Source organism: Salminus brasiliensis, chromosome 13 (assembly GCF_030463535.1).
Source record: "Salminus brasiliensis chromosome 13, fSalBra1.hap2, whole genome shotgun sequence".
Classification (NCBI taxonomy): Eukaryota; Metazoa; Chordata; class Actinopteri; order Characiformes; family Bryconidae; genus Salminus; species Salminus brasiliensis.
This window is the reverse complement of record NC_132890.1, coordinates 23,376,942-23,390,498: the sequence shown is the minus strand read 5'-3', so window position 1 is coordinate 23,390,498 and position 13,557 is coordinate 23,376,942. Positions and strand designations below refer to the sequence as shown.

The following is a 13,557-nucleotide window of genomic DNA, read 5'->3' as shown; positions in this document are numbered from 1 at the left end:
TATTTGCATTTTAGGGCACCACTGAAGTACAGTTGAAACCAGAAGTTTACATACACTATATAAAAAGACGTGCATTTTTTTTCTCCTGTCTGACATGAAATCACAATAAACGTTTCCTGTTTTAGGTTAATTAGGATTACCAAAATTAATTCTATTTGCTAAATGCCAGAATAATGAGAGAAGGATTTTTGGCGACTCCAGGCAATTTTTGTTACTTTCTTTAAAGTCAAAAGTTTAAATACAGTAAGATTACTATGCCTTTAAACAATTTGGGACAGCCCATGTCTTTAGAAGCTTCTGATAGGTTTATTGGCAACATCTGTATAAACAATTATACTCAAGTACAAACAAGATGGGAATGTCCAGCCATCATACCGCTCAGGAAGAAGACAGTTTCTGTGTCCCAGAGATGAACATGCTTTGGTCCGAAATGTGCCCAGATGTGACCAAGAACAAAAGCTATAGACCTAGTTAACTAAGTTAACTAAGCTAATGAAGCAGTAAAGTGTAAAAGTAAGCATCTTGTCCAATCCACCAGGATTTCCTGAATTGAAATAAGAAGCCTGTGTTTTGGTGAAATGCTTGTTTGTTTTCAGTCGTTTCGGTTTCCAAAGGTGATCGAGAATAAAGATAGGTAAAAATGAGCGTACAGGTTACTTTCAGACACGTGGCAGTGAGAGGTAGAGGGAAACGAGAAAGGAGGAGGAGGAGGAGGAGGAGGGAGAGTAGGGAACAAACAAGACTACAGTTACCATAGCAATACTCCTAAACCACTACAGTTCTCACAATATATAATAAAACAATCTCATATGCAAATTCAACAGCGTATAGCATAAGGTTTCCAGGTGACATGCATGCTTGTGAAAAGACTGTATATACCCTACACTGTTAAATGTATGAGATCCTTAAGGAACTTTTTTTTCTTCAATTTGAAACTGTGGAAGAACCTCTAAGGGTGCTTTGATGATCCTTTAAGAGAGGTGTTTAGAAGAAAATGTTCCTTGAAGGTTTCTCAAAACACCTGAAGAGGTTCCTTCACAGTCTCAAACTCCCACAGTTTCTAATGGTTCTTATACTTCTAACAGTGTAGTAGTAGTAGTAGTAGTAGTAGTAGTGCATAAGGTTTGGTATGAACATGTACCTTTACACCTCCTATGTTTACATTTACATATCTATATTTTTTTAAGGTGATTCCTGACTGGAAGGACCAGGAATGGGACCCGAACCGGCCCGAGTCGTATGCTGGAATCTTCCACTTCCGCTTCTGGCGTTTTGGAGAATGGGTGGATGTTGTAGTCGACGATCGGCTGCCCACTGCCAACGGCCAGCTGATCTACTGCCATTCCAACGACAGCAATGAGTTCTGGAGTGCTCTGGTGGAGAAAGCTTACGCCAAGTAAATAAAACCAATCAACTCTAAAGACTTGCTGAATGGATATCCTCACCCATTCTCACAGTCATAAGTTTCACAGAGGATTAATGTTAGATTGACCTAATCATTGCTATTTTGTATTTGACCAGTGGGTGACACATTGCTGTAACACAATAACATAGCGATGGCTTCAGTGCCTTTAAAGGAGCAGTCCAGGCTAATACTAACTAACATTTAGCATTTATGTAATGCATACCTCACATCTGCGAACATTAGAATACATCTACAAGCGATAGAATCGTGACTCCTAGCATGTCCACTGAGTGATCTGTCTTTCTAGACCGAATGGTAACTATGTGGCGTCCATCTAAATTATCCAGCTAAATGAGACAAAAAAAAACTACTCCAAAGTGCTGGGAGGTTTTTGAAAAATTCCACCCACCTTTAAGACACATCATTAGAATGGGGATTTCCTAGCCTAGCCCAGATTATCACACTCTAGAGGTACTACAGCACCACTGTAGGAGGCGAATAGACATTTTTACTACAGATTGTAAGCAATGGATTTTCCATTTTGGCCAGTACATTCATCCAAACATGGTTCTTTATTGAACCAAACATGACTCTTATGTGGCATATGTTCAATCAAGTTCACCTCAAGCCAACTTCTCTGTTTGCCAGAATCCATGGCTGCTATGAGGCACTGGATGGTGGGAACACTGCGGACGCTCTGGTGGATTTCACCGGTGGAGTTTCGGAGCCTATCGACCTGCTGGAGGGCCATTTTGGGCAAGAGGAGGAGGCCCGGAACCAGCTGTTTGAGCGTGTCCTCAAAGTCCACAACAGAGGAGGTCTCATCAGCTGCTCCATCAGAGTGAGTCTGAGCAAACAGGGTGGGCAAAAATGCGTAACTTTAGTCATATCAAAAACACATGACCTTTATTTTTCTGCGTCGGCTGTTGTTTACATTGTGTGGCTATTTTCTGATAAAGCTCAAGCTGGTTAAGATGGTTGACCAGCTTAGCTCGTGACTAGAATAGGGTGTTGCTTTCACTTGAGTTTGATGGTTTAGATGGTCTGCCAGTATGGCCAAGTTGACCAAAAGCATGACCAGCATGACCTTCATGGTCAAGCTGGCTGACCAGTACACCAGCTTGACTACCTGTTAGTCATGCTAATAGACCAGCTGTTCTATCAAAATCAAATGCAACATACGCTTACCAGCACAGGGTGTGTTTTCACCTGGATGACCAGCTTTTCGACCACCTTGACCAACAAATACCAGCTTAGACCATCTGAAACCAGCTACCAGCTCTCTTGATCTGGATTTTTGCCCAGGGTAGAAAATGAAAAATGTGAGGAATGAAAATGATGAAGTACAAATGTTTTTTTTGTACTGTTTTGATGCCGTTATCCAGGCGACCACTCAGGCAGACATGGAGGCCCGTCTGGACTGTGGTCTGGTCAAAGGACATGCCTATGCAGTGACGGATGTGCGGAGGGTTCGTCTGGGTCATGGTCTGTTGGCCTTCTTCAAGTCTGAAAAGCTGACCATGATCCGCATGCGGAACCCCTGGGGTGAGCGAGAGTGGAACGGGGCATGGAGTGACAGGTCAGTACAGAGCACCTGCAGGCCATGTACAGGACACAGTACACCTTAGCAAATAATCACCTGCATGCGCTACATGTTTCTCCACCCCCCCCCTCCTCGATCAGATGGTAGATGTTTGGTTTCTTGGTCCTGTAGTTTTAAACTGGAGCTATAGTACTGATGTACCTAAGAAGTAATGGAAGCCTATAATCATAACAATCGTATTTTTATTGTAATTGCATTAAGAGTTTGAACAGCTTTAAGTGCTGTGTTCACTAAATTGAATATTAGCTATTGCTATTAGCCACTAACCTACAGGCCTGAAGACTCCTTTGTTTTATTTCTTAGCTTTAGCCTTTAGCTGTTGGTGTTACTTTTTCAGTTCTCTTCTGAAAACTCTAGACCTGCTTTTGCTAGTAGCTGGTGGTAGATGGTCTATACTGGGGTTTGGTGGCCATCTAGGTGAAAATATACCTTTGGCTAGTAAACCATGCTGGGAATGCTGGCTGACCAACTTAGATCTTGCTAGATCAGCCTAGAACATGTTTTCTGGTCATACTGGCCAGCTAAACTATCAAGCTCAAAAGAAAACGGATGAAAAAGGATGGTCAACCAGCTTGACCAGCAGAAATCACATAAGCAAGTCCGTTCGAGATATACTCAACAACTCTTAATGGTCTGAGGCAAGTCTGGGAAGTCAGCACCATGCTAGTTGGGGGTAGAGTTTTTTTTTTTTTTACTTGTTAGCTTTATTTACTTTATTTAGTTAGCTACATTAGCCGTGTAGCTCCAGCTAAAACAATAAATAAGCTCAGACACTAAACATGTCTGTGCAAATTGTGTTTGTTTCTATTGCTTTAGGTGGGGCATTCATGTGGCCACATTTTAACTGTAGGAATGTATTTTTTCCTGGGTGTAAAATCTTGGTTCTGTTCTTGTGTGTTCACACTGCCTCCTGCTGGGTGAGGTAGCAAATACACGTATTCGACAATGTCCTTGTAAATACACGCCTTACTGGTTAACTTGTACAAATGTACAATTGCTTTCTAAGTCACTATTTCTTGCTGATTGGCTCCTTCTGTCTTTCCTCTCTAGTTCAGAGGAGTGGCAAAAGGTCAGTAAAGGTGAACGGGAGAAGCTGGGTGTTACTGTGCAGGACGATGGGGAGTTCTGGTAAAAGTCTTTACGCATACTTCATTTTTTCTTTATGTGCAAGTGAGTTTAAAACAAACAAAAAGTTTGATAAATTATTATGTATTAATTATTAATAAAAAATAAATAAATAACTGGAATATCTCATGTTGCTCTATTCTCCTCTAACGTGTTTTCTAAAAAGCTTATTTGTCTTTCTCCTTGCCTCGGTTTCCTCTCTTTTAGGATGACCTTTGAGGACTTCACTAAGCACTTTACAGACCTGATCCTGTGCCGGCTCATTAACACGTCCATCCTCAGCATCCATAAGACCTGGGAGGAGGCTGTGATGTTTGGGTCCTGGAGTCGCCATGAAGACCCACTGAGAAACCGCTCAGGAGGCTGCATTAACAACAAAAATACTTACCTGCAGAACCCACAGGTATGTGAAAATGCAGGAGAGCTGTGACATTGCTTTGTCTGATTGTTGAATCATGACTCTGCTTTTAAAGACTTTCTATCTGTCTATCTCTGTGTGTGTGTGTGTGTGTGTGTGTGTGTGTGTGTGTGTATATATATATATAAAATATAATATAATATATATATAGATGAGAAAGCAAGCAAGCAAGCACGCAAGATAGATAGATAGATCCAATTCTTTGTTTTTACCGCTGCGCCATAAACAGACTTCCTTTACAACCTGGAGCAGTGAGGCACGTATCTCAAATGGCAGTAAACATTACAGATGTCTTAAATCTCATCAAAACACTGTACAGCATGTCTCATCCTGTAGTTCCCAGTGAAGCCATCAGATTGACAGAATGTCTATATGTGAAATTACCCAAAGGTTTCACTCTTATCTTTATTAACATTAAATCCTTTTGAACATTGGTGAACATTTTTGAAATGGTCCTGTAAGTACTTAATAAGGGCTCACATGTGAATTAAAATGGATTTTCCATTGAATTATTTAGTCCTAATGTGTTTCCCCTGCTCTTTCTCCAGTATGTCTTTGATGTGAAAAAGCCTGAAGATGAAGTGTTGATCTGCCTGCAGCAGAAAGACAGGAGAGCTCAACCTAAAGAGGGAAAAGGAGAGAACCTGGCAATTGGTTTCGACATTCAAAGGGTAAATGGACACAGATACACTCATAAAGGCTCTCCGTATGTCCCTTGATGCCATGGTCCTGCGAAGCTGCTCACAATAGCAAAAACAATCACATTTATTTTCTTTGTCTGCACGTTGTGCTTTTCCCCTCCACCAGGTGGAGCTGAACAGGCTGTACCGTATGCACACAAGTCAACAGAAGTTGTGCAGCTCCGTTTACATCAACTCTCGCAGCGTGTTTGTGCGCAAGGACCTGAAGGAGGGCCGATACGTCATCATCCCCACCACCTTTAACCCCGGCCTGCAGGGAGACTTCCTGTTACGGGTCTTCACAGATGTGCCTGCAGACTGCAAGTAATGCCCCAAAACACATTGTCCTGCATAACACCGGACATGAACCAATCACACCTCAACAATCAACAGCAAACCCAACTAAATGTCTGAGGTTTAAATAAGACAGACTCCTTTAAAATCCTCTCTAAACATGTTCTAATCTGGAGCTGATGTGGTACACAAGAGCAGCAGCTCACAAGATGAGAATGAAAAAAATTTTTTTTTTAAATTCTTATTACTTTTTACAGCATTTATGTGTACCGGGAGTGTTGGTTGCCAACGCATGTCTTTGACAAAACTCTATATTCTCCTACATGATTCAAATTAAAGTTGCTCTGGATAAAGGTAAACTGTGAAGGTTGTGGTGAGGGGGGAGCCAAAGCTGAATTGGGACATCCCTAATAATGTCCTTTAAGAAGTCTTTCAGTCAAATAAGCTGATGTTGCTAACAATGACTGACTAAGGATGAAAATGAATAGCCATCAGTAACCATTATGCAAGTATTTGTGGCTTTATCGTAGCTTTTTCATATTTATTGGGATGTTTTAGTCAAGCTTTTTTTCTTTACTGGGTATTGTTTACATGTTTTACTGGACCAAATGTTAATGTTACATTGCCAATTTATCTGATTCTTTTTTTTTTCTTTCAAAAGTAGTTGTCAAGAGTGTGCAAACATTTTATGTAAAATCATGCCATTATGAAGCCAAGCGAGGCAACTCTTTCTCTGAATGTTGGCATTTATGTGTACTTGCGTCTGTTCTAATGTGACCTGTAAAACAATTATCGCTGAGATGCATGCATTTAAATAATGTGCTTGTGCACAAAATTGCACAGAGGTATATGCTATTACATCTGCAAAACATGGTATGGACTATCATGGTAAATATGGTAATTTTAAGCTGGAAGCTGATGCATTACAAAACATAATATTGCGAGACTTTATACTATATGTCAGTATTTTCTTACGCCCCTATTGTTTTGCAAAACTCGAAACCAGCGTTTGTGTTTTTCTATACTTGAGTGTCTCTGGTCTCCCCCTCTCGGCCCTGGTATGCATTTTGGGGTTCTCTGCTTGTAAAAGTGTGTGTCTGTGTGTGTGTGTTTTCAGGTTGTTGACGCTGGATGAGCCTCCACAGACATGTTGGACAGGGCTTTGTGGGTATCCACAGCTGGTCACACAGGTCCATGTGATGAAGGCTGTGGGACTCCAGGGTCAGGACTCAGATGGATGTAGGTGTTTATCTTTAGATGATCCTGCAGTTTTGGTTTAGATGCTAAATCAGATGTTTGGGACTGAGTGTCCTCTCTTTGCAGCATCTGACCCATACGTGATCATCAGCTGTGAAGGGGAGAAGGTGCGATCTCCTGCTCACAAAGACAATCTGAGTCCAGACTTTGATGTGAAGGCGCTGTTCTACAGAAAGAAGCCCAAACAGGCAATCCACATTGAGGTACGGGATAGTTTCAGATGAGGGGTGATATGTTCTCCAAGCCGAACTGTACTTGAGGCTCACAGAGTTTAATAACATGGTAAAACCCTTGATATTGATTTTAAAACTATCCAACTTAAAACATTCTGTTTTCAGGTCTACAACAAGAATGTCCTGACCGACTCATTTATGGGTCAGGTGACTCTAAACGGTGACCTCTCAGACTTGCAGCAGCATCACACGGTCCACCTGCGAGGAAAAGGCAATCGTCAGAACAGTGACCTCCCGGGAATGCTTAGTGTAAACGTCATCACCAGCAACGTCCTGACTAACATCTAAGACCTGCCAGGTTGACCAAAACCAGAATATTGCTATTACAATCAGTACGTTTGTTGGTTATATGCAAACCTGTGGTAACTCAAAGAGCACTTTCTTACATTGATGTAGATAGTTTAGTTAAGTACTTCGAACAGCTGTTTCCGGCTTCTTCTGCCTGAAGATTATCAGAGCTGTTTGAGGACTTATGATAATGGTCATAGAATATTAGGGATGCCCCAATTATGCCCCTATTATAAGCCCTAACCAGTTTTGATCCTTTATTTTTGCCGCTGTGTCCTAAAAGCATCTTCCAGGCACCGTAAATGGACATAATTTACAACTTGGAAACAACAGTGGTAACATGCTGGATGCCATCAGCAGCCAGAGCATGGGAGAGCACAATTGGCCTTGCTCTCTCCTGGTGGGTAGATGTATTTCTCTCTCCCACGTCACTTGATGCTGACCGGCATTAGGCATCTGCTAGGCGATGCATCAGGGCTAGGTACCCGGGCGAGTTGGTTGCCAACGCATGTCTTTGACAAGACTCCTAACTCTATATTCTCCTACATGAATCAAATTAAAGTTGCTCTGGATAAAGGTAAACTGTGATGGTTGTGGTGAGGGGAGAGCCAAAGCTGAATTGGGACATCCCTAATCATGACCTTAAAGGAGTCTTTCAGTCAAATAAGCTGATGTTGCTAACAATGACTGACTGAAAATAATAGCCATCAGTAACCATTATGCGTTATATTTAGCCATATTTGTGGCTTTATCATAGCTTTTTCATTTGTTGTTAGCAACATTAGCATGTTTTAGTCAAGCTTTTTTTCTTTACTGGGTATTGTTTACATGTTCTACTGGACCAAAAATGTTAATGTTACATTGCCAATTTATCAGATTTTTTTTGTTTGTTTCAAAAGTAGTTGTCAAGACATTTTATGTAAAATCATGCCACTATGAAGCCAAGCGAGGCAACTCTTTCTCTGAATGTTGGGAATTGAATGCAATTCCATAGTCTTTCAGTCTCACCAATCAAACATCCAAAGTCGTTATGGCGAAATCCAAAAAGTTTTCTTTTTTTATATATAATTAAATAATATAAAAATGCATCAATTCAATCAGAGTGGGATTAGTGTGAAACACTTTGTTCTAGAGAAACGTACAATGGTGGTGATTAGAATTAGATGTTAAATTTGTAAAAAACAGGAAGTTGATGCTTAAAACATTTGTTTTATGATAATTTATAAATTAAAATGGAAGGGAATTGGGCCTAAAATGTGTTTTCATGCTCTGTTCATGGTGAAAGAGGTACATGGAAGATGTTTTAAAGACAAATAGTCTTAAAAGAAAATATTTTTTAATGATTTATAGTGGGTTTGGAGGCCATGACCCCGGTTTCCATTCACCACCACTGTTAAAAAAAATTGACTTAATAAGTTTCTCTACTATAAACCGTTTCACACTAGACCAACTCTTAAATACTTTGTTTACATCCAAACCACTGAATTCTACAAATCTAGATAAAAAACCGGTGGAATTCCTCTTCAAGTGCTGGACACCATTGAAGCTTGTTTACACAATATGGTTTCTACTCAGGAAATGTCACTAAAATCAGTTCAGCTCAGTATTGCGGGGCATTTGCTGTAGTCTGTGTTAGGTGTATTCACATAAAGTGGCCTACAGGCTACGGACATGTTCTGTGCAAGCGAACCAATCAGACTGGTACGATCAGAGTCATTCAGAAGTGCCTGAATTCAGATAGACAGACAGACACATTCCAGATTAAATGGCAGTTCATGCTGGTGTATAAAGTGAGAAATGCAATGAATTGAAAGTGCCAACATACAGTAGATCAGTGGTCATCAGCCCTCCTCCTGGAGATCTACTTTCCTGCAGGTTTGAACAACTCAAAACAACTCAAATGTAACACACCCCATTCAGGAACCTTTCAAGGGGCAGTAATGAGTTTGAACAGGTGGGGTGGATTAGGGTTGGAGCGGAGTTTGAGACCACTGCAGTAGATGGTCCAACTATAATGCAATGACCACAAATGACCAATAGGTGGCAGTGTATAATCAGAGGGCTAAGAGAGTACTATTCCTGCTGGGAGAGGTTTAATTCTAATGAAGACTTGGGTTTAGTGTAGATTACTCTGTTGCTTTGAAGTAAAATACCTTCTAATAATATCTAATACACTGCAATATATGGACATGCAAAAGCATCTTTTATATTGTCAGTATATGACATATTTCACATGATTCCTCATTGTATGATGGCTGTGTGGAGAGTTTGAGATTACTCAATCTAGTTTGAGACATTATGGCTCGTCATTTATCTTCAAGCTAAAATAGTGGCCAGTGGCCAGTGGAAAAAGGTAATTGGACTTAGGTTGAATACTCTCCTAATATTCTTACAATAATCGTAAATAATAAAATATCGTAATAAATAAATAATCGTAAAATATAAATAATGATATACTCAATATGTTAAGATGATTTCACTTGCCAGGAGGCCATGTTCTGCAGTGTGTACTCTTTAAGCACTACATATGTTCAGTGTTTACTTTTTATCTTTGTTACAGATGTACTTTACTATATTATTCTATTTTTATAAATATATAGTTATCTGTATATTTCTTCTGCCTTTTTAAAGAGACTTCATGAAGTTAACACATCAGAGATTCACTTGAGATTTACAGTCCTGTTTGAACTAAATTACTGACCCATTGTAGCACTTTAATTTGATTTGATTTTCTACTGAAACCTCTTTCAGTTGTTGAACTACAGTTCACCGTTCCTGCTCTTGGCCTGGAGGCAGAAACGGAATCAGAGATATTAAAATAAGGACATAATGGTCACACGTTTTAAAATGACCACCGAAGAAGTGCCTCGTTTTGGTCCTACTGCAGCTCTTTCTCTTGTTTACACTGAATCTTGTTTACACCTTGTTTACTCTTCTACCTTTCTATTTGTTTACTGTCTCATTTGCCAGTGTCTTCTCAGATAACACGCACATTTGGGGTCTGTATGGGTAGTTCAACTTAGAACCAGAATGTTTCATGTTGGCCCCACATTTGGATGCCCACCAGGGTCAGTAATGGGCCCCATGTGGGTTGTACACAGCACATGGGGCCTAGATGGGACCCATGTGAGATTTAAGGTGGGTGGTTGTTGCTGGAAGCACAACTGGGTCCCAGCAACAACACATGTATAAACACACTCAGAGCCACCTGGAACCCACCACGTTTCACCCATGTGAGCCCCATTTGAGTGTGTTAACTGGGTTGTTTACGCATGTTTACTGTCTCGTTTACACTTTCTCTTGTTTACTTTGTGTTTACTGTCTTTTTCATGCACATTTCTCATTTCCCTTGCTTTTGTTTACTTATTCTGTTGTTTACTTTTCTCATTTACATTCTGTTGTTTACTCTTGTTTACTTTCATGTCTTTCAAGATGTCTTTCTGAATTGATGCATATTGTATTTTAATAGCTGGGATAGGAATTGGTGAATTTGCCCATCTGAGACCCTTTACTAGTATTCTGTTCATAATATCATTCCAAAATATTATTGTTTTTCTTTGTTTTTTTTTTTAAGGCTGGATTTTTAAAAAATAAGTGTGTATGCGGATCCACATTGCCAGTGTTGTACTTATGTGTGTGTACAGTTCCCTAAAGATCTGAAATAAAAGTAACTGGAGGAATGCATATGAGTCACTGCATCATCTGTCTTGTGCATTTTAGCCAAATGTCCTTCTAACTTCAAGAATATACCAGTCACTGCCATTAAAACCACTGAACAGTGAAGTGAATAATGTTGATAACATCTGTCAAGATGTTGTGGACATATTACGCAGTTAGTGAACAGTCAGTTCTTGAAGGTGATGTGTTGGAAGCAGGAGAAACAGGGAAGCGTGTCTGAATCTGAGAGACTTTAACAAAGGCCAGATATCCTGGTATGCAGGAGTCAGTACCTACCAAAAGTATTCCAAGGACAACCCACCAAGCCCCTCACAACTTACAGAACTTGAAGGATCTGCTGCCAACGTATCGTTGTGCCACATATCGTAGAACAAACCTTCTAAGGTCTTTTTGGCCCGCAAGAGGGCAATGTACATGTTATTAGGCAGGTGGTTTTAATGTTAAGGCTGATCAGGGTATCTGTGTATCCACATCTCGACTGAGAATTGTTCACTGATTTCAGTGTAACAACATCCCCCAGTTGTCCAGTCATTCCACTGTATCGTATAGCTGGGCTCTGTGACCTTGTTTAGTCCAGACTCTTGGTTTATTAATGATCTAAGCTGCGTCTCCAGCGCTGCAGTTGTTGCTTATTTTGCAGGATGAAATACATACTTGATATCTCGAATCTAAAGAACTATACAATTAAATACCTGCATATTAATAAACCCCACTGTTTATATGGGGTGCATGGAGTGTGTGTGTGTGTGTTTGTGTTCTTGCTAAATGCTGCTGTAAAAGCCAGTGGTGTGTGAGTAAGTGAGGACACATCACTTTCTCACAGAATGACCTTTCTCCACAGCTCCATAGTCACAAGTGGGGAAAAAATGGCCAGCTGAGAGAGGTATGTGTGTGGAGTGCATGCTATAGCCAGCTGTGTGTCAGACATGATGCAGAACCCCATGGAGTGACTTGCTCAAAGTATGGAGGGCAGGATGTTAAATTCAGCAAATTAATTCAAATTGACCTAAAAAATGCAATATTTAAGTCCAAGTCCACTTAGAAAATGAACATGGTGTTATGAAATATGCCTGTACACCCCCTACCTTGAGTAAGCAGAATGCCTAAAAGCATACATTGTTTGACTAACATGAATATGGTAGAATATATGTGACCCAGGAGGCCCTAACAGTGAGATAAGTACTTTCGTAGTACTGCGCAGAGGCTTTACGGTGTCCTTGGAGAGTTCGAGTGCAGGGTCCGCATCCCAGGGAGGCAAGAGATAGCGATGCCAGGTGCACCTAACTGCATAAAGCCCTACAGAGGCCCAACTGAGGTGAAATGAGTTTTGACTATGATATTGGGTCATAGACTCAGATCTTCCAGCCTTCTTTGTCTCTCTATGTATCTGCATAACAAAACCATTTGGGGTCCTCCAGGCCTTTTTATTTTAAACGGGGGAAATAGGTGGCTAGCTATTTAGCATCTAAGCTAGCTAATGTGATGGTTAGATAGCTAACTAGTTAACATTTAACAACCTTCAATTTTAAATTGAAGTTTTAAACAGATCATTAGTTTTATTATTAGTTTTATTAAAAACAAATCTGCTTGGTCTTTATATATTTGTTATATGTCTGCATATATGAACTGGAAAAATAAGCTTATGTGAAATAATAATAATAATAATAATAATAATAATAAAAATAATAATAATGAACCTGAATATAATGTCATATATGTTTGGGTAATAGGTAATAATAGTAAAAGGTAATAATAAAAAAAAATAAAAATGTGATAATAGTGCTATATATGGATGCATATGGAACTGTGGATAAAATAGGATCGTCATGTGATGTAATACTTATGTAATAATTATGTAATAATTTAATACTGGATAATAATCTGTGATACAGTAATAAAACACCAATTCTCTGAATTTACTATTAGATTCTTATAGAAAGTCTGTAGTAGGCTATCAGCTTTTTTATCAGGGTAAATCACGCAGCTGTGCTGTAACTTAACACTGAGGCAATTCCTAATACATATTAATCTATATGGGGAATAAACTGCACATGCTCAGTGTGTTTTTGTCATAGTAAAGTGTCTGCATGTACCTGCAGCGTGCTGTCAGCAGTTGACCATAGGGGGTGGGGTTAGGGGGGTCGGCTTACGTCCCGTATTGCTCAGCACCCCCGCTGAGCCCCCCTCCCTCTCCTGAGAGGGATCAGGGCTGTGAATGGGTGTAACTGCATGTTGTGCCTCTGCTAATTCCTCCACAGAGCAAGAGCAGCAGGTGCCCCGGTCAGCATCCCATCACAAAAGGCACAGGAGGGAAGATTTACCTTCATCTTCAGCACTCATCCACACCCTGCTCTCTCCACTCACCTGTGTGGATGTCTACCTGTTACCAGCTCACCTTGACGGAGCAGATTCTACCTGAACTGCGAGCCGGTAAGTGCTTTCCTACAGCTTAATGAGCTACAGTGCTTTCTCAGGCTTAAATCTGCTTACTGTCAGAACACACCAACCCCTCCTCCATTTACCACAGTCACAGCTACTGGACTGGTCCTTGTGTTTGAACACAAAGCTGCATAACT

General features: G+C 40.3%; 1 protein-coding gene across 1 annotated transcript in view; it reads left to right on the top strand.

Annotated features, from left to right (window-relative positions):
- The window catches only part of capn5a (calpain 5a), a 30,786-nt gene extending 19,803 nt beyond the window's left edge, over nt 1–10,983 (top strand). Inside the window, exons 4-13 of the mRNA XM_072695310.1 lie at nt 1,188–1,396; nt 2,054–2,246; nt 2,791–2,984; nt 4,059–4,136; nt 4,341–4,536; nt 5,100–5,222; nt 5,359–5,555; nt 6,643–6,764; nt 6,849–6,985; nt 7,121–10,983. Coding sequence (XP_072551411.1) covers nt 1,188–1,396; nt 2,054–2,246; nt 2,791–2,984; nt 4,059–4,136; nt 4,341–4,536; nt 5,100–5,222; nt 5,359–5,555; nt 6,643–6,764; nt 6,849–6,985; nt 7,121–7,303 — 1,632 coding nt within the window. The 3' untranslated portion in view covers nt 7,304–10,983. The remainder of the gene's footprint in view (nt 1–1,187; nt 1,397–2,053; nt 2,247–2,790; nt 2,985–4,058; nt 4,137–4,340; nt 4,537–5,099; nt 5,223–5,358; nt 5,556–6,642; nt 6,765–6,848; nt 6,986–7,120) is intronic.
- The last annotated feature ends 2,574 nt before the right edge of the window (nt 10,984–13,557 follow it).